General features: G+C 40.8%; 1 protein-coding gene across 3 annotated transcripts; it reads right to left on the bottom strand.

Annotated features, from left to right (window-relative positions):
- Positions 1 to 1174: 1174 nt before the first annotated feature.
- Positions 1175 to 22916, bottom strand: hycc1 (hyccin PI4KA lipid kinase complex subunit 1). Of its 3 annotated transcripts, XM_085345924.1 has the most exons (12): positions 22782 to 22916; positions 12090 to 12171; positions 11331 to 11432; positions 10769 to 10948; positions 9853 to 9933; positions 9658 to 9773; positions 8919 to 9014; positions 8144 to 8260; positions 7705 to 7792; positions 4575 to 4737; positions 3121 to 3464; positions 1777 to 1835 (listed from the first exon to the last, which is right to left on the bottom strand). In XM_085345924.1, exons 2-11 carry the CDS (start codon positions 12138 to 12140, stop codon positions 3166 to 3168), a joined length of 1293 nt encoding a protein of 430 aa, XP_085202050.1. In that variant the 5' UTR covers positions 12141 to 12171; positions 22782 to 22916; the 3' UTR covers positions 1777 to 1835; positions 3121 to 3165. The 3 variants fall into 3 exon arrangements, with proteins under 3 accessions (XP_085202048.1, XP_085202049.1, XP_085202050.1); XM_085345922.1 differs by lacking the exon at positions 3121 to 3464 and having other exon boundaries at positions 1175 to 1835; XM_085345923.1 differs by lacking the exons at positions 3121 to 3464; positions 22782 to 22916 and adding an exon at positions 22438 to 22613 and having other exon boundaries at positions 1175 to 1835.
- Positions 22917 to 23394: the final 478 nt, after the last annotated feature.

The following is a 23394-nucleotide window of genomic DNA, read 5'->3' as shown; positions in this document are numbered from 1 at the left end:
CCATGTCTTGTGCAGTGATGAACGACAAGAGGAGACACAGGAAACACGTCACTAAAGCACTACAAACAGCTGGAATGGTGAGTGGATCACAGGACGGGAAAGATGCCCTGTTGCTTCAGACGATCTTCCACATTTAAGGTAGAGTCAGTGGAACTTCACTGTGAAGTACCAAATTCTTTAATCACTTTGTTGCTCTTTTTTTAAAGGTTCCAAAGCATTTTTCTCTTACAGGGAAAGACGATGTTTGAGAGTCAAAACTTTCTCATGAATAAGAAAATACCAGCGCTGAAAAAACACAACTCATTTGTTCTTCCATGTGCAAAATTTAATACTTAAATCACACACGCACGCACACACAGCCATCATCCATTAAAAACCCAAATCCTCTTTGTCTTCGTTTTAAATTTTTGCCATCAAATACACAGCAGTTCAGGAAGGAGCGAGGGGGGTGGGGGGGTTGGTGGGGCAGGGGTAATATTGCTTCTCCATCTTTAATGAGAATACTGTGTGATTGTAAACATAAAGACCAGATTCTTATCATACTGGTTGATTTTTAATGTTTTAGTTGTAGGTTTTTTGTTTCTCTTTAGGACGAATAAAGCACAGGCATAACTTCTGATAAGTGCCAACAGAAGGAAGATTCAGTAAACAGCCCAAAATATTAAAAAAAAAACCAAAAAAAAAAAAAAACCCCACTGAATAGAACAGTTTTGTATTGCTATGGGAAGGAATCCATTATTATAATCATTATTTTTTTTATAAAAGTAGTAGAAACAGTGTTCCAACTAGGAGAATCAACTATTTCACTTCATCAATCAGCAGCCTTTTTATCTAAAAACAGTTGTACGTACAGATAAAGTCAACGCACACACACTCACTCAGAAACATGCTCGCGCACTCAACATGTGCCCTTTAACAAACCTGGGCGGTAAGGATGGATGTATGGAAAAGCCATGCAGAGGGCAACAAATACAGATTAGATCACTTTTGAAGTACTTTTCCACATAGTTTCTTAGTGATTTTGAATTTTAAGCACGCTCGTTTACGACCACAGTTATGTCCAGGTCATGAGCGCACTGCTAAAAGTCAGACAAAGCTGTAAGCGGCGTCCTCGTGCCTCTGACTGCGCTCGGCATTTCACAGCACAGAGTTAAAGACACCGGGGGGGGGGGGATAAAAAAAAAAAAAAATGGAGTGACAAGGGGGAAACAGCTGGAGTGTTTCTTTTGCAGTCAACTGCAGTTAGCATGGCTTGGAGTTCCAGGTCACAGGTATGGGGTCACAGGATCAGAGACGAGTCAAGAGTCACACTTGAGTTCAAAGGTCAGAGCCGAGATGAACGCTAATGCTGGGGGAGCGCTGTGTGTGATTTGGCGCTGGACTCAAGTACGCCAAGCCTTCCTCCTGAAGGCTGCAGGAGTAGCGGCCGGCTTCGGAGGTGGTGTGGTTGCTTGAGGGAGGGGCATTGCCGCTGGCCACGTGCTCAAAGGAGCGTGAGAAAACGGCGCTGGCGGTGCGCGTCAGGCTGGTGAGGGCTCCCGCTTTGGGCACCGATTGGCTGGAAGTGAGCGTTAGCCGCTTAACAGACAGCTCTGCGTTCTCGCTGGCGGCCCGGCCTGGCATCAGAGGGCCCGCCTCCTTGTCCTTGTCCTTGCTGGTCCGCCCGCCAAGCCGACACTTCTTCATGGCTTTGGCCCCCAGGTTCAATGTTGTGACACTGTTGCTGATAGTGATGGTGGGTGGGGTCATGTCAGGCCCCGCGCCACCTGGCCAAACCCCTTCATCCACCTCCGAAATATCCATCAGCTCATCCGGGGAACCCAGATCCACTGCGTCTGTGAGATAGACAAGGGGAGAGGAAACAAGAGAAACATGAGAAAACGGCACACGTGTCAAAAGTGAAGAACCTCATCTGTCATCCAGTCTAATCCATTCAATCCTTTAGAGGCTTGTTTGAATTTTGCGCAATATCATGCTGCTGGATGACAGAGGAGGTCCATCACTGTCCAGCAGGTGGCGACCTCACACTGCAATCTTTCACCACCTGACCAGAAACAGTAAGTCCGGGTACAGTACACAGGTTGAGAGACCCAGCAGCTCTGTGAGACAACGGTCAGTAATTTAGTGGCAGAGGAGTGCATGTTTGAGCCCAAAAGCAGGAAAGGACAGCATCTAAGAGCAAAACCTATGAAAGACCATGAAGGGAAAGTAAGGGAAGCAAACCAAGGCACACCCTAAATATTTTTTCTCTCTTCACTAACTCTAAATACACAAGAAAACTTTTCCTGTTTTCTTGAATTCATGCATCCACAACTGTGTGTGAGCTTCCAACCACCTTCACATTCACAAACACACATTTCTAATCTGATGCTACCACTGTGACACAAACACCAGAACAGCTGAAAAACAGATAAGCAGGTCTTGTTACACTTACTTTCGTGCTCAGATTTAACCTCTTCAAAACAAATATGCACTCATTGGATTCTAAATTTAAATATGGCGAAAGCACATAATTCAAGACCAACGTATCGTTTCTCAGTTCCTACCTACCAGTCAGAAGGAAGTAATCTGTGACCAGGTGCAACCTGGGGTAATGTGTCGAGGCAAACAGACCAAGAAGGTCTCTGATAACTGCGGCGAAAACACAGGAGTTTCCTCGATATGCTAACAAAGATATCTAGGTCTTTTTATTCAAGGTCATCATGACTTAACAGTGAGTATAGGCTTTTGGGGTGACCTTCACTGATCAGGAAAGTCTCATTTTAACACCGTTACTATTCCCCTCTCTGATTAATGCTCTGCTTTTAATGTCATCAACTCGCTCATCATAAGCACATGTCATTCCTTTGACTTTAATGCATTTTTTATTAGGTTATCGATCTGTTATTCAGTGGCATCTTAAATAATTCATTTGCCCTTTAGAAATTCCAGCAGGAGATCTTTATGAAGAAGCTTTAGCCACAAAGGAGAGAGTAAAAATGAATGATGCTTAATAGACAGATGAGAGGAGCAGCACAGTGAGAGGAGGGTAGAACCCAACGCAAACAGGTACAAAGGGGGGGAAAAGAAAAAAAAAAAGATCATGCAGCTTTTTTAGACCACGACCCCACAATTGGTTACCTAGGTTACCCCATGAGTGGGGCAAGGGGAAGGAGGGGTAGGACCTTAGTACTGGTTCCTCCCTGTGGAGGCTGACCCAGACCCCTCATTCTCCACCATTCGCCTCACAGACTTCTGCCTCCTGACCTCCAGACGTATGCTGGAGTCATGACCTCGGGGGTCCATGCTGACCTCAGAGGTGGCACCCATCATGTCGCCGTCTGCCGGGGAACGGCCATCGGGGCGTGGCCGCAGGGAGTCCCCGTTGGGCATTCGATCACCGCTCACGCCCGTTACATTGATCTCTGGGATGGCCACGCCCCCCACCGCAGCTTCACCGTCTACACACACCTCCTGGTTCTCTGCTGGTGGGTGGGTGCATGGACGGGGTAGTGAAACAATACACAAACATATAGACACACGCACGCACATGCACATTTCATGCAGAGGTACATGAAAAACAAAAAAGGTTGCCAAAAAAAAAAAAAAAAAAAAGATCACAGACAACAGAAAAAACAGAGACAAACAGGTAATCAATGTAATGGCAGAAAAATAAAAATAAAAAACAAATCATAGTGATCAGAACATAACACATGGTCAACGTACATGCTAAATGGGAGTGAATACGAACACAGCACTTAAATGAAATAATACTGTTCATAGATCACTGTGCATCCTCGCAAATAAATGAATACTTAATACCGTTTTCCTCCATCTGCTCATAACAAAAGCTTTATTTATTTATTTATATATATATATATATATAAATAAACACTCACAAAAGTACGATCTGTGACAGAAAAAGCAGGCGTTAGACTCAATGTGAAACCTACTTATTAAACTAGCTCAAGGCTGTAATTTACCCAGACGTAGCTACACTGGGAAAAGAGAACAGCCCTCTCCTAATTCTGCACCACAAAGAGGCTGCCATCATTTACTCTAGAGGGTAATGGAAGTCTGATTCATTTGTTCTGTGGTCATTATAATATTAATAAAAGTCTTCGGCACAAGGCTGAAACTGCACAAAAGATAAGCACACACAAATTTTCCACCAGTATCCTACTTTAAAAACACTACCTGCACTCTGTCTGATCTGATTTATGTGGCATGCTGAATCTGTCTGCCTGGCAGGCTGTTCTGTCCCTGTGCTGCCAGCATCTCAAGAGTATTCTCAGAAATCAGACAGGAAGCGGTGGTTTTCAATGAGCAGATTCTAAGACGGAGAGGGACGGCACTAGTTAGAAAGCTGAGGATGGGCAATCTATGATATTGAGGGGCTCCATGAGGGATGACAACAACACGTCGACTGTCACACAGTGAAAAAGGGGAAAGCGCATGATGAGATCTAAACCTCTTGCTCTCTCCTTTGGTGTTAAATTCATTTGTTGGTTTTACCTTTTTCTTTTAAAACATGAGAGAAGCGTGTAGGAACTCTTGTTTGGCAAGTTTGCGTTAGGCCTGTGTATGCGTCTCACCATGTCTCTTCCAGCGGTGTCCCCTGATCGAGAGGGAGGTAACAGCGTTGCGGGAGATCCTCGAGGAGGTAGGTGTGATCTCCACCTGAATACTCCGCGCACCCTCCTTATTGTTGCTTTTCAGTGCTGCACTGTGCAGTGATGACTTAATGGCGTTACCCACCTGGAGATAACAAGAATCACACATTTACTGCTTCACAGTTCAGTCTATTACTCTGTAACACATTTTAGGAGAAAGACATTGAGCCTTAGATCATGGGGGTTCTCAAAGTTCTGATGACTGAGTGCATAGTTCAAGAAGCCAGCACACAGATGAAGGCCACACTGAAATTATGCACCCATCAAGATGGAAAAATAACCCAAAAACCAATAATTTTATTATAGATTTTAAATTTAAATTTAATTATAGTTCAATTGATTCCAATTCTGCCAGAAAGCTTCCTTAGCTGCACAGCAGATGTCGTTATATTATTACAATCATCTAACAATGTAATAAAGTTCATAGACAAACTACAGCCTGTTGTCTATGTTTGCTCTTTTAGGTTTCAAAGTTCAAGTTTTATTTTTAGGTAATGTTTAAAATTTCTGGGTTTAAAGAGAGTTATGGTTTATGAAGGCAATGGTAAATTTATGTCCCAGGTCATGGTTAACCATTAGTCAGACACCTGTTACACTTAACACCAGCTGTATTCAGACATTTTTTTATATTAAAAAAAAAAAAAAAAAAAAGGATTTATGCCCCAACATCTTTACACACACTAATCTTAGTATGAAGTGAACTGAGACTGATGGAAGAATACAGCAGTCTCATGTTGCATTCAGGCTCAGGTGGCATAAAACTCTGAAGCAGCTTTACTACAACTAACTGTTATCGAAAGCTAGTGCGAATTTGCATTAGTGCAAAAATAACATAAGCAGAATTTTTACCATTTTAAAAGTGTTTACTATAATTATGTTTTTATGCAAGATCAAGTGCCGAGGATTTACTGTGCACTGCCAAATTTAGAGTTTTTAAGCTAAGTTACAAAGCTGTCGATATTATAAGTGTATGCCATTTTACAGCTCCAAAAATTACAGAAAGTTTCTACTTTCATTTCCATATCTTTTTTCCCTTATTGGGAACAAAAAACAAAAAACAAAAAAACAAAAACAAACAAAAACAAACAAAAACAAACAACAACAACAACAACAACAACAACAACCACCAAAAACCAAAAAAATAAAACAGTACCAATGTATAGCAAGCACAACTTAGGATGTATACACACCGAGCCTTCAATTGGGCTGATAGCTGATGTTGATACTAACTTATTCTACTTAACATAATAATAATAGTAATAATAATGATAATAATAATAATAATAATAATAATAATAATAATAATAATAAATCAGTTTTAAGTATTTCACTTAGCCAACAAAAACCTGATGTGAAACAGGAGAAGCTCTGCTCCTGGTGACCAATATCAGCCAACATATGATATTCAGACACTATGTCAGAGCATCCCTGCTTCAACCACATTAGAAAATTGACCCCATCAACCAAGCACAGGATGGACATGAAGTACACGCTGATGTTCTGTCAAGTGGCTAATCCAACAACAATTTCACTTGCACATAGTAGACATGCAGGAATTAAGTAACGGAAGAAGCAAAATAAAAAGAAGGAAAACAAAGACTTGTGTGTCACACTGAAATGGATTTCACAAGTCTTTATACAATAATCTTTGTTCCTAGTGCTCCTCACGGGGCACTTGCACTAATAATCTCCTAACAGCCGAGCACGTAACACACGGCAGAAAGACTCATAGGCTACGTTCACACTGCAGGCGAAAGCGCATCAAATCCGATTTTTTTGACCCTATGCGACCCATATCCGATCATGCTATGACAGTGTGAACGGCGCAAATCCGATATTTTCAAATCCGATCTGGGTCACTTTCGTATGTGGTACTGAATCCGATACATATCCGATGTTTTAGAAAGCGACTGCTGTTTGAACGGTCAAGTCGCATTAAATCCGCCTTTTACGTCACCGACACAAGACTGAAGCCAATTATCAGCGCCCGAGAAGACATCGCGAACGCTTCCTAGCCATCCAGTGTAGATGTCAGTGAAACTGTTGGGAAGACAACGTAAACATTTTATTTGTACTGTATAATCTGCAGATTCTGACAGAAATCTGCAGCTATCCTTTGAAGCACCGCTCCTCTCTTAAACAGCAATAAGGATCATTATTAGGTTATTTACATTATTATGTAAATAACAAAATAACTTAAAGCAAAAATTGGGAAACGTAAAGTCCGAAGTCTTTATATTAACGGCCATCAGTCAAACAATACTGTTTGTTCTTGGTCTAAACAGAGCGCGTTGTGTGTGACATCTTCTTTTGCGCATGCGGGCCGCTTTGAGCGTTCACACTAGAGCGCGTTTGCTGTCGCATTTTATTTGTAGTGTGAACGAGGAGACAAAAAAATCGGATTTGATCAAAAAATCGGAATTGAGCATTAAGACCTGCAGTGTGAACGTAGCCATAATCACAACACAACATGTCTTTTGTCTGTGAGGCTTCGGCACACTGGTCTCATGAGGGACACGCCACCACGGCACGCTAAGCTAGCAGCCACCTGGTGTATTCCACTTGCAACACAGAAACCGACAACACAAAATTGACATTTTAAACTTTCCACAGTATCACATGTGCAACTCCTTTACACGGGAAAAAAATAAAATAAACCATCACCACTGTTACTAATATGAGTGTAAATGCTGTTTGTTTTGATTGTTGTGAAGGAGCACACCTTGAACTGTGTAGTAATACTGTAAGTGCGGGTTCAATCCTCTACTCCCTGGGCCGCAAGGATTATAGCTTAACGGAGCAGAGTGGAAAGCATGTAAATAATCTCGTGGGATTGCACTCTGACTGACACACACACACACACACACACACACACACACACACACACACACACACACCAAGACAATGCCGTATACTGTGCCGTGCATGAAACAAAACCAGAAGCCAGCATGTGCACAACCATCACATGCTCTCCCCTCTCTCTTACACTTAAAGACACAGACACACACTTAGAGGAGGTGTGATAGTGGCAGAAAAATATCATTGCACCCACCAACAGGGCTTCGGGGAACAACTCTAGCTGGGCTCGATACAGAACGTCATCCAGTGCTTTGGATCCCAGGTCAACTTCACCATTACACCTACACAGGAGCAGAAATGTGCGCACACATGCGCACACGCACACACACACACAGTTTGTTAGTCTAAAACAGATTAAGGGATTATTGTTATTATCATTTTATTTTAATCTGACATGCTGAAATAAGTACAATTTAAAGAAATTAGCTGAGACAACAGAAAAGATTGTAATTACGTTTTCACATCACTTATAAAATGTAAGCTTGGAACATAAACTGTCTGCACTAATTATCTTAACGAGTATCAGGAGCTTCCTGTACCCAATCTCTGTGGAATCTTTTTAACAACGCAACTTTGACATTGTGACGCCATGAGAACTTTCACTGTGTGCTGGCGTGTGCGTTTGTACTCACAAGGCGTAGTGGATCCCTGTGATGAGCTGAACCAGGAACTCTGATGTGACTGTGAGCCGTGCGTTAATGCCTTTGTACCGCCGCATCTGTTGCCGTGGGTAACCACAAATACACACCCTGGTAGATAACCAATAAAAACACATTAGAGAGGTTTAGATGAGTAAGAATGGAAGCAGAGAAACCACTCCAGTGGGCCACTTAGCTGCAGCACCATTAAAGCCATTTACTTAACTGTGTGGCGAGCTGAGCTGATGTGAAACTCACCAAGCAAGATTCTAAGTTAAACCACACCCACACCCCCACACACCATGCATCTAACAAGCTTCAGAGGAGTCAAAAAGCATGAGGTAACACCTGTACCGTATATTAGAAGCTTTATGCATTGTACAGCGCTGCTAACACAGCAAACAGTTAGGCAGAAATCGAGGCCGATGACTTCTCTTTAGCTCAGCAGACCAATGCTCAGATTACTGAGCTGGGATGTGTGTACACTGCAGCTCTTTGCCAAATAGCGATATCTTGGCTCTCTCTGGCAGCAAAGTCTATAAGAGGATCAGATAAGCAGCAACTTGCAAACGTGTGTGTGTATGTGTGTGCGCGCGTGTGCGCGCATGCGTGTGTGGGTGTGTGTTTGTAAGTTGCCTCCATAAAATATTACCTAGAACTTCAGCAACACAAGCTATAAAGTTGGAAAGCAGTTTGTGTGCGTCTGACCCAGCTGTAGTGACCCACAAATGCTAATGCTCGTGGGCGTGTGTGTGTTTATATATTTTACCTGGAGCTGAGCTGGCAGAGGGACTGCAGGGAGGTGGAGGACATGTAGCTGAGAGTGGCGTTGTAGCAAAGCAGGAGGAAGGTCAGCACCTCAAATCTCAATAACACAAACAAACCCTTGAAATGGCACGTTACGCAAGACACACCAAAATCTTAAAACCTGAAATTCCATCTGTACAGGATATGATAGGATTAGGATAACAAGAACCAAAACATTCATAATATTTGTGTGGGATCTTTAAATGCACCACTTTTTTGTCTAATAAGAATTCTCCTACTGGAAAACAAGCGATTTGTTAAAATTAAAAATGGTTAAGGCAGAGGACGTTCAGTTCAGGCCAACATGGCCGCCAGTCTTTCATCTCAGAATAATTTAAGAAACCCTAATGGCAATATAACAAGTTTAAATGTAACAAGGCAGAGACAACTGCCACAGGCCACAGCTGAAGCTACCCTAAAATAAAAACCATGGCAGCAGCTTAATTCCCCATCAGTACACAAGTCATCATGAATCTGTTTTAGCCAGTTTGTTATTAAAGGTAATATGTCCTTTTTAGGCTATAATACAAAGCATGCATTCACAAATAAGTAAAAGTACCTTTTTTGATCAGATTTTCCATCTTCCTTTATGTGCATTCTTATTTTGTTAATTAGCTGGTGTTTGCTGCCACTTTGAAAACGAACAGACTGACATCCTGCTACAGGTAAAGCACATTTTAAAACCAACATGACTGTCTTACCTGTTCTGTGCTGTGAAGGTTTCTCTCTGGAGGTGAGGCCCGCTGTACACCACTCTGCTCAGCCCATGGTTAGCCAAAGCTCCTTCGGTAAGGGCCATGGAGCCAATAGTTGAAGGCTGGAGGTGGATACAGTTTATGTAAGTACATTTCTGCAGAAACAACCCTGGCACAACTTTGAATGAAGGACACACTCACCTCATGGTAAACTGAGGGTTTGGAGAGGGAAGGGACGGTAAAAGATAACACCTTACTCTGTCCATCCTTATCAACTATTTCCTGTAAAAGAGAAAGACAGGAAGAGGGAAAACTTATGTGGGCAAAAGCAAAAATAAAAAAGCCCCTTTTTCCATCTGCGTCTGCCCTCAAACCTCTAAAGAGCGTGTGCTGATCTCTTCGAGCACAGTCATCCGTCATGTGTGGGTGGCTGTGTATAAACCTGAGGGTCTCATTTCCCTACTGACACTTTGTTGGTGTGCACTCATATGTATGCATGCGTGCTCACACAGGCACAAACCGCGGGGTTTTGGTGCCCCTCTATGTGCATGTTAATGTCAAACAGATTAATGGGAACCAGCCAGTATGTTGAGTGACAGCTGACCTATTCTGGTATTCAGAGAGGAAGTGAGGAGACAGTGGACTTTGCTGATAGATCACTCGGAGCTGAAAAGGATGAAATACAACTCAAACTTTAATCACTTCTAATACTCCCATCTATCTGCAAATGAAAAAAGGCATTTGCAAGGTGCTGTCCATCAGTGTATATGTGCAAAGTCACTGTTTCCACCACTCCTCCCCCGTATTTCCTGTCACGGCTGTCTAACATGGCAGAAAGGGCAGAAAGTAATCTTTCAAAACTCATGACGCAGATCCCTGAAATAGTTGAGCAGTTAAGTCCTCTTTGTTGGCAAATTGCATGATAATTTCCACTTGGTAAGGATCAAGGACTTTTCTAGTGTTTTTCCTTACTGTGCACTTAAAACACTAGATACATTTTATTGCCGTCAACCAGAGCAGCTCACCTCTAGTAAAAAATAAATAAAACCGATCACCCGTGAGCTTCATCTCTGCAACTAGAAAACAACTGCAACAAGTGCTTCACCCTCTCCCTCACCAGGTTGTAAATGCCTAGCAGCAGGGCCTCGATGCAGCCGGAGGTGTGGGGGTCTCTGGCTGCGCTGACGGACAGGAGGCTCCACAGGAGCTCTGGCAGGAACTGTAGCGTGAAACGCTGCAGCTGCGGCTCACCGCTCCGGTAAAACTCAAACAACTGGTGACACACTGGCTCTAGTAACTGCATGGGACACATATCCAAAAGAGAAAAAACACATGGCATACAATTAGGCCACAACATTTAAAATAAAAAACAAAGTAAAAATCACGAGACAAGAACTGCCAACTCATTTGCAACAAATTTTGCAACTAGCATCTACGGTTCAACGATAAGATCAGGGTATAAACACAGCACTGCTTGAGGGACGCAGTGTGTTTGCAAATCTGACACATCCATAAACACAAGATTATCAAGCCTGAGCAAAAATATAACAATAACAAAAACAAAGCAGGTAAATGGTTGGACTGAACACATGACTAAATACTAAGTACTGGTTAAAGGTTGGGTGGTCAAACTTTTACAATCTAATTTTCAAGTTAATAAAAGATTTATATCTACATACGTCACTGTAGTTCTCTCTGATGACCTTGTAAAGTGCAGGGACCAGGGCACCTTTGTCTTTTAGTGAGGCAGCATAGGTGGAGACGGCACTGTCAGGAAGGGTCTGAAACACATATGTAACCAGCTGAAGTTTAACATGCTACACATTTAGGTCTTACAGCATTTCAGTTTGAAAAGCAAACACTGAAAAGACAAACACAAATTCATATTATTTACACTGATTTGCAAAAAAAAGAAAATATATATATCATTGCTTTTTTTATTTTTATTAATAAAATCTGCCATTTAGCAGCAAAGCAGACTGATAGTCTGGTTTTGCTGCTTCTGAAATGACGTTTTAATAGCAGTGAAATCCTGCAGAGACCCTGACAGCTTCTTTAACCACAATCACTGTCTGTCACACTGAGCTGGTTATATTAGGTCAACTTTACAGACATGACAGCAGATTGGTCGTCACACATTCACACAGGAGAAAAAAAAAAAAAAAAAAAAAAAAAATCTCATCTGCTCCTTCATTAATATTCGTCACTAAGCCGCAGCTCTAGTACTGGTCACCTAACAGCAAATGCTCATATTTGAGTAGGAGCGTGCAATTTTCTGGTAGCGAAGCACTTCAAAGTGTGTTTGTTTATGTGTGAAATAAATCCTGTCAATAATAAGAAGCAGAGTATGTACTGTATACAGATCACAGGTAAATGACTTTTTTAGTATTTTTTTCCCTGCCCAAACAAACACTTTCATACAGAAAATGAAGCTTTACCTTAAATTCTGACAGCCATTCCTCCACCACTCCTTGGTCCATAGCCAACATGTTCCTTCATCTGCAGTGGAGTTACCTCTACCTAAAAAAAATAAAAGAAAATAAAATAAAAAGGAAAAAGAAACCCTGATTAAAACAAAAACAAACAAAAACACACACTCTGCATAATAAATGTTAACATTTATGACCGCAAATATACAGAACACATACAAACAGTCCACACTTGAACAAAGCTCCACTAAATCTATCAGCCTTCTTTTTTATTTTTGGTAACTTTCAGAAAAAAAAAGAAAAAAAAAAAAAAAGAAAAATTCTGTTACACATCAAACAGTAAGTCTCTCCTTCCCGCTCACTGCTCTCCAGACGCACACCTCTGCAGGCGCCGCCTTCTCAACTTAGGCTTACAAATCGAAAAAAAATAAATAAATAAAAATCATAAATCACCCACACAGAGAAACCTGGCTGGCTTCTCTTTTCAAGCACTGACGAGAATAAGAAATATGGCATGGCTGAATGCAGATACTTGCTGAACAGGCGCTACAGTTTATATGTCCATAAACAGACAGACAGGTTCCTCTCCTACTTCAGCTGACATTTTCATGATGCAATGAAATCTCCGCTTCCTCCATTCCTGTTTGTTATTTTTGATATCGGTTCCAGTCCATCACAGTATTCACACTCTGAGCACCCTGTACGCCATGCATGTGGCTTCTTTTCTATTGAAACTCCAATGGCACCTTTTCTTTCTTCACTTATTGCCTCCTTTGTTGTCATTTTAATTCTCACTTTGTTGAGAAACAGTAGCAGATGGCTCCTACTGCACACTCCTATTTATGGCCTTTTCATCCTATAAGACCTGCAGTCACTTGTAGAAAAATTAAAAAGACAGTTTAACCACAATTCTAAATCTACTGCAGTTTGGGTGTAATTAAAACGCAGTAGTATTTGTTCACTCAATTTCACAAATTTTAATTAAGTTTAATTTAAAAAAAAAGAAAAAAAAAGAAAAAGAAAAGTAAAAGTGTATAAGACTCCTCAAGGATCATATCTACATCAGTGTGTGTGTCACACACACACACACACACACACACACACACACACACACACACACACACACACACACACACACCTCTATGGAGAAACACCTCTATTTAACTATGAATGCTAGATGTTAATGCTTCCATAGGTACATGTGAGTCCGATTGTGTTGTTCTATTAATAGTTTAGTACAACCACCCCCAAAATCAAGAGTACTGCAGCCCACTTAAAGACCAGAAAATCCCATGGGGCCCATCCAATCTTAAATCTTCACTCTACCTAATCATATGCAAAAGACACAAGCTTCAATACAAGAGAAGTAAATTTAGGTCAGAGTAATGAGAACTGTCACAAACTAACTACATCCTATTACCAGTTTTAATTCACTTTTTATATAAATAAAGTCACATGTGCATGCTTATACAGTAGGAACTGGTTAATTGTTAGTTTTACTATAAATTAGATTTTTTTTGTTTGTTTGTTTTTTAAAATCACTGGCATCGTTGTTCACACAAACAAACACACAATCTATGCAAGTAGACCCTGACTAATAGAAGACTAAAATCAATATCTGCCAATTAAAAATTTGATAAATCAGCAGATATTTTTTCCTCTTTACACATGAACCATAAAAACATTTGTTATGTGCTGCTATTTAAGAGTCTGTGTGGAAAAAAAACAACAACATGAGAATGAAGTTTAAAAAATAAACTTCTTTTAGTGTCACAAATTTGTCTAGCCTCTGCCCAACTCTGTTCAGATCAGCAGGTTTGTGGCATTCCAAACGTGTGCTGCCAAACAGGGAAGTCACCGAATGCCCTTTGGTGGACAAACTATTCAACATAAGCACTCAAAACATTGTTAATTACATGCGTCTTCTTTACTTTGAATTTTCATTTATTGGCTGTTCTAAATGCTGATGCCCTATTATCAACAAATACATAATATTCGCTGATATATCTGTAGGGCATTGTAAGTGAAAATCATGGACTTCAATTCAACAGTCAGTTGCTTCAAGACCCTCCAATAATAGAGGAAACCCCAACAATGAGATAGCCTCATTGAGCAAGCACTTGGTGACAGTGGGAAGGAAAAACTCAATTTTAACAATGACCATTAATGTGATGGAAATCCCTGCAGCAGTTTTCTAATGAACCAATAGTGAGAGTCTGCCTAACACCATCCTCTTTAGAGGCATCTGCATAAATCACATTTAAATATTTACTTCTTAAATGTCACATTTTTTTTGTATCACTGGAGCAACACATATGTACATGTTGACGACCCCTTAACCAAATCTACAGTGTGACTATCACTGTAAGACCATGGCAGGCCAGATACCACCTCTGTGCCTCTCTGATGAATCCTGTGTTTTCAGTGAATGGTGCCTGTGTTGTGTGCGCACTCTGAGACTGCAAGTACAAGGCTAAATTGACTGTTGAATGCAGACTCAAATTCCATGTTTGGTATGTCTGGTGAAAGAGGCTGAGGAAAAAGAAAAACAGGGAAGGAAAGAGTCCTTTTATGCTCATACCCGTCACACAGAAAAATGTGCTAAAATTTGGTGCAGGGAAGATGGCATATTTTCAATTTAACACTACTCCAATGTTTCACTTCTTAGATTAAAAGATACACAAGCGGTTATTAAAAATGTCTTTACTTTCACCTCAGGTAGAAGGCTGGCTTTGAAAGGTAACATTACGCAACATATTCTGTTAAAGAAAATACTCTTTAAAATAAATACAAAACCCACATTCTATAGATTATTGGACAGATATTAATCAGAAAATCTCCCAACAAGCACAAATAGCATAAAATGGTAATTTAAAAAAAATAGTTATTTGATTTTTGTGCCTTCCTTTCCCTGTCCCTCTTTTACCCATCCACTTATCCTCCCACACATCATTTCTCTTTCCTCATGCTCTCTGCCTCCAGATGCCTTTTTCATCCATTCAAATGCTTCTTTTTGTATTACTTCAGTGCTTGGTCCCTTCATGGCAGCCAGGTGTCTATTTATGGACTCCACCAATGACAGGAATGACGAGGGGGGAGGGGAGCCAGTGACTCATAAAATGTGGAAGGATTATAACGCAGAATAGCCTCCATTTACAGAAATTAGTCCTTTGTGGTAGCCTGTTGTTCTGCTCTTTAACACTGATGAGGACAACGAGGACAGCCAGCATATGCTGTTTAATGGCAGACTAACTTGAGTAACAAAATAAAGAGTGTGATTACACTGAGGATGAGTCAGACTTGTCAGAGGACTTCTTCCTCCTCCTACAGAATCACTTTTAACCCAACTACTGTGTCCACACTGGCGTCTGGGGCATGTCATCTGCATCATATGGCTCCAGAAAAAGACACGTGAAAGCTACAATCACCAGCTGCCAGCCTTGCCGCCTATCTATGTGATATATTTGCCTTCAATCCCAGCAGCAGGAAGAAACTGCAGTGACAAAGTTTGATGCATGGTCAGTAACAAGATACACAGAAAGAATAATAATGTAGAGACAATGGAAAAGGGTTAAGAGTCAAATCAGCTCAACATTGAAGGATACACGCAATTAAGTAATACTAAGAGGAAGAAGTCAGACCACCCTTAATATGCAGATTATTCTTGTCATTGAAACCACATCAATAAATATGTCTAATAACCAGTTAGAAATGGAGAACAGAGGCCATTTATAATTTCCAAAGAGCCAAATAAGGAAGTAGCCAGCTCAACTTACAAGTAGCCTTCGCAGAAACATGTGACAGAAACTGTTACAAAACAGGAGGCTGGAAAAAAACAAAACAAAACATGAATGAATAACATGTTCAAATCAACACTCAGGTCAATTTTTTTTCCAGTCAAATGACGCATCAGTCATACATTGTTAATCTTTTCAACTTTATGACTCACGTAGTTCAAGATAGGATCAGCATACCAAGGACTCATGGACGCGCCAGGTGAACATTGGCATCAGCCGATATCGGCCTTGTTGATCACCATTTTTCTGTTGCGTCTGTGTCATTTAACCAGTGTGATGAAGACGTGACAGGCTTTTAATTCAGTTATTTCATAAACTGTATATGAAAGACCTTTTCAAGCTCCCTTTGTCTGTTTTTTTTTTTTTTTTATTAAAACCCTGTGCTTTAAAATCCTCCCTGTGCTTCTCTCATCTTCATGCACAAATGTGAACATGGGTCATGTTCACAACATGGCTTATTATTTCTTGCCATTTTATAACAGTGATCCAGAAATCTACAGTACTGACCTATCAGTAGAGCAGGGCGATATGACCAAAAATATTTATCACGATATAATGAGATTGCCAGGAATACCAACATTTCACTAAATCAATCTGATATCATCATGCAAATAAATGGCGTCAAGATGGCAATTACATGCAATTTCTCTGATAATGTAACAATTAATTATGATAAATCATCAGAAATCAGACATATGTTGCTGTCTGCGTAGGCAGACATTGATATTTAACGATTACATTTGTGCTCAACAACCTTAATGTTCTATAGGAATACAATCAGAATGCAACCAGCTGACAGCCTGTTGCGTCAAGTCCCTTCAAGTTGTGCTCACTAACAAAGACTCATTCAGACTAATGACAACATGTTGGATATCCATCTGCATTTATACATTAGACAGCAATTATTTTCAAACCTTAAACAATCTCTCTGAGAGTGATTTTAGTCAATCCAAGTCAGACAGCAACTGTTTGCAGAAAGGTTGCCTCCTATCAGCCAAGCTACAATGACAAGAAAATTAAATATCACGATAGAATATGGGTAAAATGCACATGCGCAGTGCTTTTGTTTTGGTACGCACATGGTGGAAAAAGCATAGCGGCTACGGAGAATGAGAAGTGAAAAAGCAGATCAGTGAATGAAACGGATGAACCAGAATTGGTTTGTAAAAACGTGCAACTTCAGATACGTGGAACTGGTTTGGTTTTTGTCCGTCAGATAGCCACCAAAGCACATTTTTTTTGTAGAACATGCAAGTGGACCGTCGCTATTACCGTATTTTCCGGACTATACGGCACTCTTAAAAGCCTTTAATTTTCTCAAAAATTGACAGTGCACCTTATAATCTGGTGGGCTTTATGTATGAATTCTGTTTTGCTTACTGACCTCAAACCGATTTTATGTGGTACACAGCGCTCAGAAATCTGTCAAAAAATGTTTTAGTACAACTTTGGTAAGCTACAATGCTGCACCGCTTGATGGATTGTCGGAGCATTACGGCTACCATAGTCAAGAGCCTCACAGAGTAATACGTACTGCGCTTCAACATAATATAACCGTATTGTATGTGTATAAGGACTCCAAAATGGCACCTGTTAAGAGACATGCGTATGAAGCCGATTTTAAACACAAGGCTATCAGTCAGTCACGCAGTAGAACATGGGAAGAGAGCAGCTGTGAGAGAATTCAGCATTAATGAGTCAATGGTACAGAAGTGGAGGAAGCAAGAAGAATGAGTTGAGTAAAGGTAGACTTATCTGACTGCTTTATTTTGCTTAATGCGCCTTATAATCCCGTGCACCTTATGGTCCGAAAGATATGTATTTGACTTATTTATTTGGCACTGTGGAGTTTCATGTTGCAAAGCACCTCTTTTTAACTTTTGTGGATATTATACATGATAGGTGTCAAACTCTGGCCCGCGGGCCAAATTTGGCCCGCAGCCTAATTACATTTGGCCCGCGAAGCCATACCAAATTACTATTAGAGCTGGCCTACTGGTATTATACAGCTAATATATACATTGTTTAGTATTAAGCTTTGCTTGTTCCACATTCAGTTTTTCAGCAAAACTTGTTTGAGTCCATAAGAAGAGATTCATTCTTAAATCTGGAGGAAGATATTTTTCAATAAATATTAATTTTAGCCTGCGACCTTGTTCTAGTTTTGAATTTTGGCCCACTGTGTATTTGAGTTTGACACCCCTGTTATACATGGTTAGGCTCAGGATATGTCAGCCCATTTCCACTGGAAATGCCTTTTGGTTAAACTGTCAGCAAGGAATTTGTATTTGTACCATTACATTTTTATACAGCTTTAATGCACATAAAAACAGCTGCTTGTTTAAGTGAAAATAAATTAATGGGTTTTTTTTTTGCACTAATAAAGTTGTGGAGTTGTAAAGTATTTTGTCTTGCATCAATTATATCATTATCGCAAATTTTCAAATATATATAGTGATAAATATTTTTGGCCATATTGCCCTGCCCTAGTTGCGATCATAAGTGGTAGTGGATGTGAAACGCTCATAAGCTCTGGGTAACCGTTTACTTAACACAAACTGCAACAGGTCGGAGAATATAGGGAAAAACAAAAACAAAGACAAGATTGTTTTTCTAGATGCAAAGAGGTTGCCATCTTATCTTTTGCTCATGTGACTCAGCTATTACCTTGCTCTGAATTAGGAGGTAGCTTTGTCAAGTTAAGTGTGTTGGCTTTTCAGCTGAGCTGACTTAATGCAACTTTGCTTGGCTAATGTTATCTCAGGATGGTTGGCATGAGATGGGTATTTTTAGAGTAATTTTATTTATTTTATAAAATATTGATATTTGATGTCCCTTTATTGATATAATATTGCAAAGCAACATATAATATTATGCTATAGCGACGCACACACACAGATATAATGATAACTCAATCTGAAACTACGTTAAAACCACAAGAGACAGAGATGCACACAGCAAATAATAACCTGTTTCAAAGACTTCTAGCCTCTATTGACAAACTGCAGGCAGACTCAATCATCTGGTGGAGGAAAATAGAAATGCAATTGTCTTGGGAGTACACTATTGAGCATAATTATGTCATTAAGCAGGTGTTTACCTTCCATCTAGGTCTGGCTAACTTGTTAGTGGTCTCTGTGTCATTACAGGCTCCCTAATCAAGACAGAAATCAATACAAACTGGAGGGAGCACCCTTGAACAAAAATGATGCAGTAGCTGATGAGTTTTCTCTGTGCAACTCAATCACGCTGACCAGTAAACACATGAATAAACCAGCGTCAAAGATAAGGCGGCAGAGCAGGCTTGACAAGCAACAGCAACAAATCGATGATGTGCTAAAGAAGTAGATGTGAGATAAAGGGAGAAGAGTTGCAGATGGGCAGTCCAGGAAGATAAATAGAGCAGAAATCAATGACTAAATTAAAAGCGGGATAGTGACATCTGTGATTTGGTATGAAAGAAATCTCAAGGGGTGAATAACTCAAGACAAGTGCGACACCAGGGTGCACTAGAAGCACATTCAGAGAGCAGACACCTCTGATCTAACATTAGTAATTTAAAATATTACTCTGTGACAACAATGCTCATTACAACATTACAATACTTTCTCACATGGAAATGTGGAGGCACAGCAATGGATTATTTGCAAACTGACTAACTAAAAATAATATACCCAGTTAAAGTTTTCTCACTAAGCTTCATAAGAAACAGCTAGATTTTACTCAGTCATGCCAACTGCCAAACTTCCTTGGTGGGGGTTATAAAAGCAGAGATTTCATCAGGGGTCGATGTTTGTTGCCCCTGGCAACCTCTCAGCCTCTGAGAAACACATGAGATAAGGAAGGATACTGTCACACATACGGTACATACACAGCTATGTCCCTGTGACCTAGACGAGCTCAAGGAATATCCTACATGTTAAGTAGTTTAACCATAGAAATGCAAAAAGCTGACAGAGCCAGCTACATGGCAGAAAGCAGCAGAGGATGTGTCATGGATTGTACAAGTGTGCCTGTGCAAGTGTGTTTATTCAAAGTCTGGTTTGACAAAACCTGTTCCTGTGAGCTAGCAGAAGTTGACAGCTCATTCCCTGTGATTTTTACACCTACACTACTGTCTTGAACTAACAAACACACACACGGACACACACTGGGCTGCCAGTCTAAATGAGCTTATTTGTGACTCCTCCTTCCAAGGACTTCTTTCAAAACAAAGGCTTTGAGTTCCTTGCTGTGAGCTTGATGATCTTACGTTGATGCACAACACCTGAGGCAGACATACAATAGCCCAGTATTTCCTTCACATGGTTTCATACAAAAGCCACACACACACACACACACACACACACACAATACCTGTCTGGGAGAGCTGGAGCAGAGAGAGTGAGAGAGATGAAGCATGTCCAAGTGTGAGAATGAATTAGGCTGACACCCACACACGTGTATACATATCTGCCTGTTGATTACATCATTTCCCATTACACACATACTTCGGAATCGGAACCTCCTTTTTTTTTTTCTTCTTTTTTTTTGGTGGAAGTTGTTTAGGCCAATGGGAGTGGACGTTTAAATGGAAGGGAGAAGAAAAGAGAATGACGAAGCGGGTGGTTTTAAGAGTGACTGAGCTGCCCCAGCTGCTTTTTCCTGTGGTACAGGGTTTAGTTACAGAAACTGCTGCTTAGCAAAACAATGAGAATCCTACTTACACTGCTACACCAAGGAAGAAAAGCTAAAGGAATGAAAGACAACTATAAAAATGAATGTAATAAAGTAAAATAAAACCTACAGTAGCAAATTACCCACACCTGACTTCAGATACACTTTAACTGTTATACTAAGCAACTAGTATCAAAAAGAGGAACTAAAAAACAAGAACAGAAACAGAAGTTATTAAGGAACTACTTTAATCTACACTGTGGTTTGTAAAAGCAAAGTTAAAGGCAGGGTTGTGCAACTGTGGTCAAAAAAGGGGAAGACAGGAAAGAGCCTCCATCATGCCCAGAGCTCACAGTTTGACCCCACCTCCCGCTAAGAGTAATTTACACCATTCAGAAGACTTTAACATTTTATTTTGACATCTCTCTTCAGTTTATATCACTTCTCTTTTACACTGTCTGTTGGCATCTTCTTTATTTGGACTACCTTAACTCTGTTGCATCACTGACTCCCACCTTGCTCTCCCCCTAAAGTCTTCTTCAATAGGAGGTTTCGTGTAGCTTTGGGGGAAAGGGGATAGGCGGAGGTCTGTTTTTCTGCTTCTATTTTCTTTCATCCATGCAAACATATAGCTAAGTAGAAATGACAACAGAGTGTGTGGTTTGTGTGTGGTTTTCACTGCTGAGGGAGAGAGAGAGAGACCCAACAGCGAGGAATCCTCTTATAGCAGCCTACGCTCTCCTCTCTTGCCTCTAAGCTAGTGATGTATCCCTCATCTTGCCCCTCCAATTCTCCATCCTCCCGCAGCAAGTGATTAAAATAAGGGTTTTGTTTTTCCTTCCATTTTTAACACTTCCTTTTCTTTCCCCACCACATGCTTTGTTTCAGCTCATCCTGTTACAGTTAGGCAACTCACTTGCAGCCTCCTGCATACAATTAGCTTGATTTTCAAGGTTTCTTGTAGAGTTAAAGTGCTACATATAATGGCATTTATAAGTACAAAATACAGCTTAACCCATGCCATGCCTGTGTGTGCAAAAGATACAGAATTAAAAAAAAAATGGAAGAGACTGCAACAGTTTTCACCACTCAAATTGCCAGGAAATTTCATGAGCCCTCTGGCACAAACGACTGTCCATGATGCCAGATGACAGCAGAGCCTGCACGATCTTTCTGCTCCATGACCTGCTGTGCTTCATTGTCAAAAAGCATTAAGAGCCCTAAGACACTTGCAGCCATGGGTGCCACACATCAACAAGCCTAAACTTGTGTCTGCGCGCGCGCGCTCGCGCACACACACACACACACACACACACACACATTACACTGACAGGGCACCCAACCAACAAACCCTAGGCACAGCCTCCGCCTAAGGTCAAAGGTAAACACACACACACACACACATATGGTAAGCAAAGGACAACAACGAATTAAACGCTAAAACAAAAAACTGCCACAACAGCAGAAGCCTTTTTTTGCGAAGGTCACAGAGAAGTAAAACGAGCAGCTTTAAAATTCAAGTACTTCGAGCACGTACTCGCAAGGCTCTGTGGCTTCACACCAGCCCCCCCCCCCTATACAGGAAGCCCCAGAACAGGACGAGTGGTGTGGAGAAAAGCTGCATCACATGATAGCTATTAGAAAAATCCCAACAACGCATTATCCAATATGCCCGTCTGTGGTGGTTTCTCTTCCCCTGTCACGAACACAAATCACCTGAGGAATAACAAGTGCACACACCTGCTACCAAACAGGATAAAGACAGGTACAAAGTCTGCCTCCACGACTGATGGGACAGAAGCAAAATGGTAGCAAAGAATATGTCGTTACTATGATAAGTTGGAAAGCCCCCCCCGCCTGCTGTGTCATATCATATTATTTAGTTGATTTAAGTAGGATCCTACCTGTTCCTGGGCGCTGCTAACCAGCTAGTCTCACACCCTCAATACTGGTTCTACACCTTCTTTTTTTTTAAAAACAAAACAAAAAAACCCCCGAGAATTTCTGTCCCGGTGAACTGTTAGCGCAATGGAAAAATTACATTAGCTTTCTCCCGCCGTTCACTTCAGAGCATTTTTTAGCCCGTATGAGCCAGAGACCTAAAATTAATCCCGAGCCGTCACACTCTCTCTACATCGCCTTGCTGAATGACTTCGAGCTGTCACTACGGTTGCTTACAGATTAGCTAGTTAGCTGGCTCAGCTAAGGGGCGACTCTAGGCAAACTGAGGAAGTTGCTGTTTACTTACTGGCATGCTATCTGTCAGCTTCCTGCTATCACCGTCCTCCGTCGTTCCGCTAGGACGAGTAAACGGCTATCACTTCGCTACTCCATAAATCTCCTCAATAATTCAACAACATCACCTCCTTCCATCTTCATTACTTTCTCCACTCAGACTACCTTTTAGAGAAGAGGACGCGCTCTACACTGAATGCCAGGCTTCTCAGCCAATAAGAGAGAAGTATATAATCCAATTGCCGCACGCCCAACTAAACCATCCAATCAAATTAGACACGAGGACCGCAAGTTAATAATTTCCACGATCACGGTAGGTTGTCCCAGTCAGTCGCCGCTCTCTGACAGTCAAGTGATTTGTCAAATCTGCTATTAATGAAGATTTGTATGTATAAGAAAACATACAGTTTGCAGGATATTAATTATCGATTTTGATTATTTACTAAATATATGAATGTTAATGAGTAAACTATAAAAATATTCAGTTACCATTTTTAACCATTATATTTCACTAAAATTGGGTCCACGGCCTATATTCAAGATTTTGCTCTATTTGATCCTCGTTCTTTTTATTTGCCGAGTATTTTCATAAAAAAGGAAGTGTTGGTGTTGCTTCTCTTTTACAT

This window comes from Diplotaxodon limnothrissa, linkage group LG22 (genome assembly GCF_057381915.1).
Source record: "Diplotaxodon limnothrissa isolate DT_005_m linkage group LG22, D_limnothrissa_male_GT1.1, whole genome shotgun sequence".
Lineage (NCBI taxonomy): Eukaryota > Metazoa > Chordata > Actinopteri > Cichliformes > Cichlidae > Diplotaxodon > Diplotaxodon limnothrissa.
This window is presented reverse-complemented; position numbering and strand designations above follow the sequence as displayed.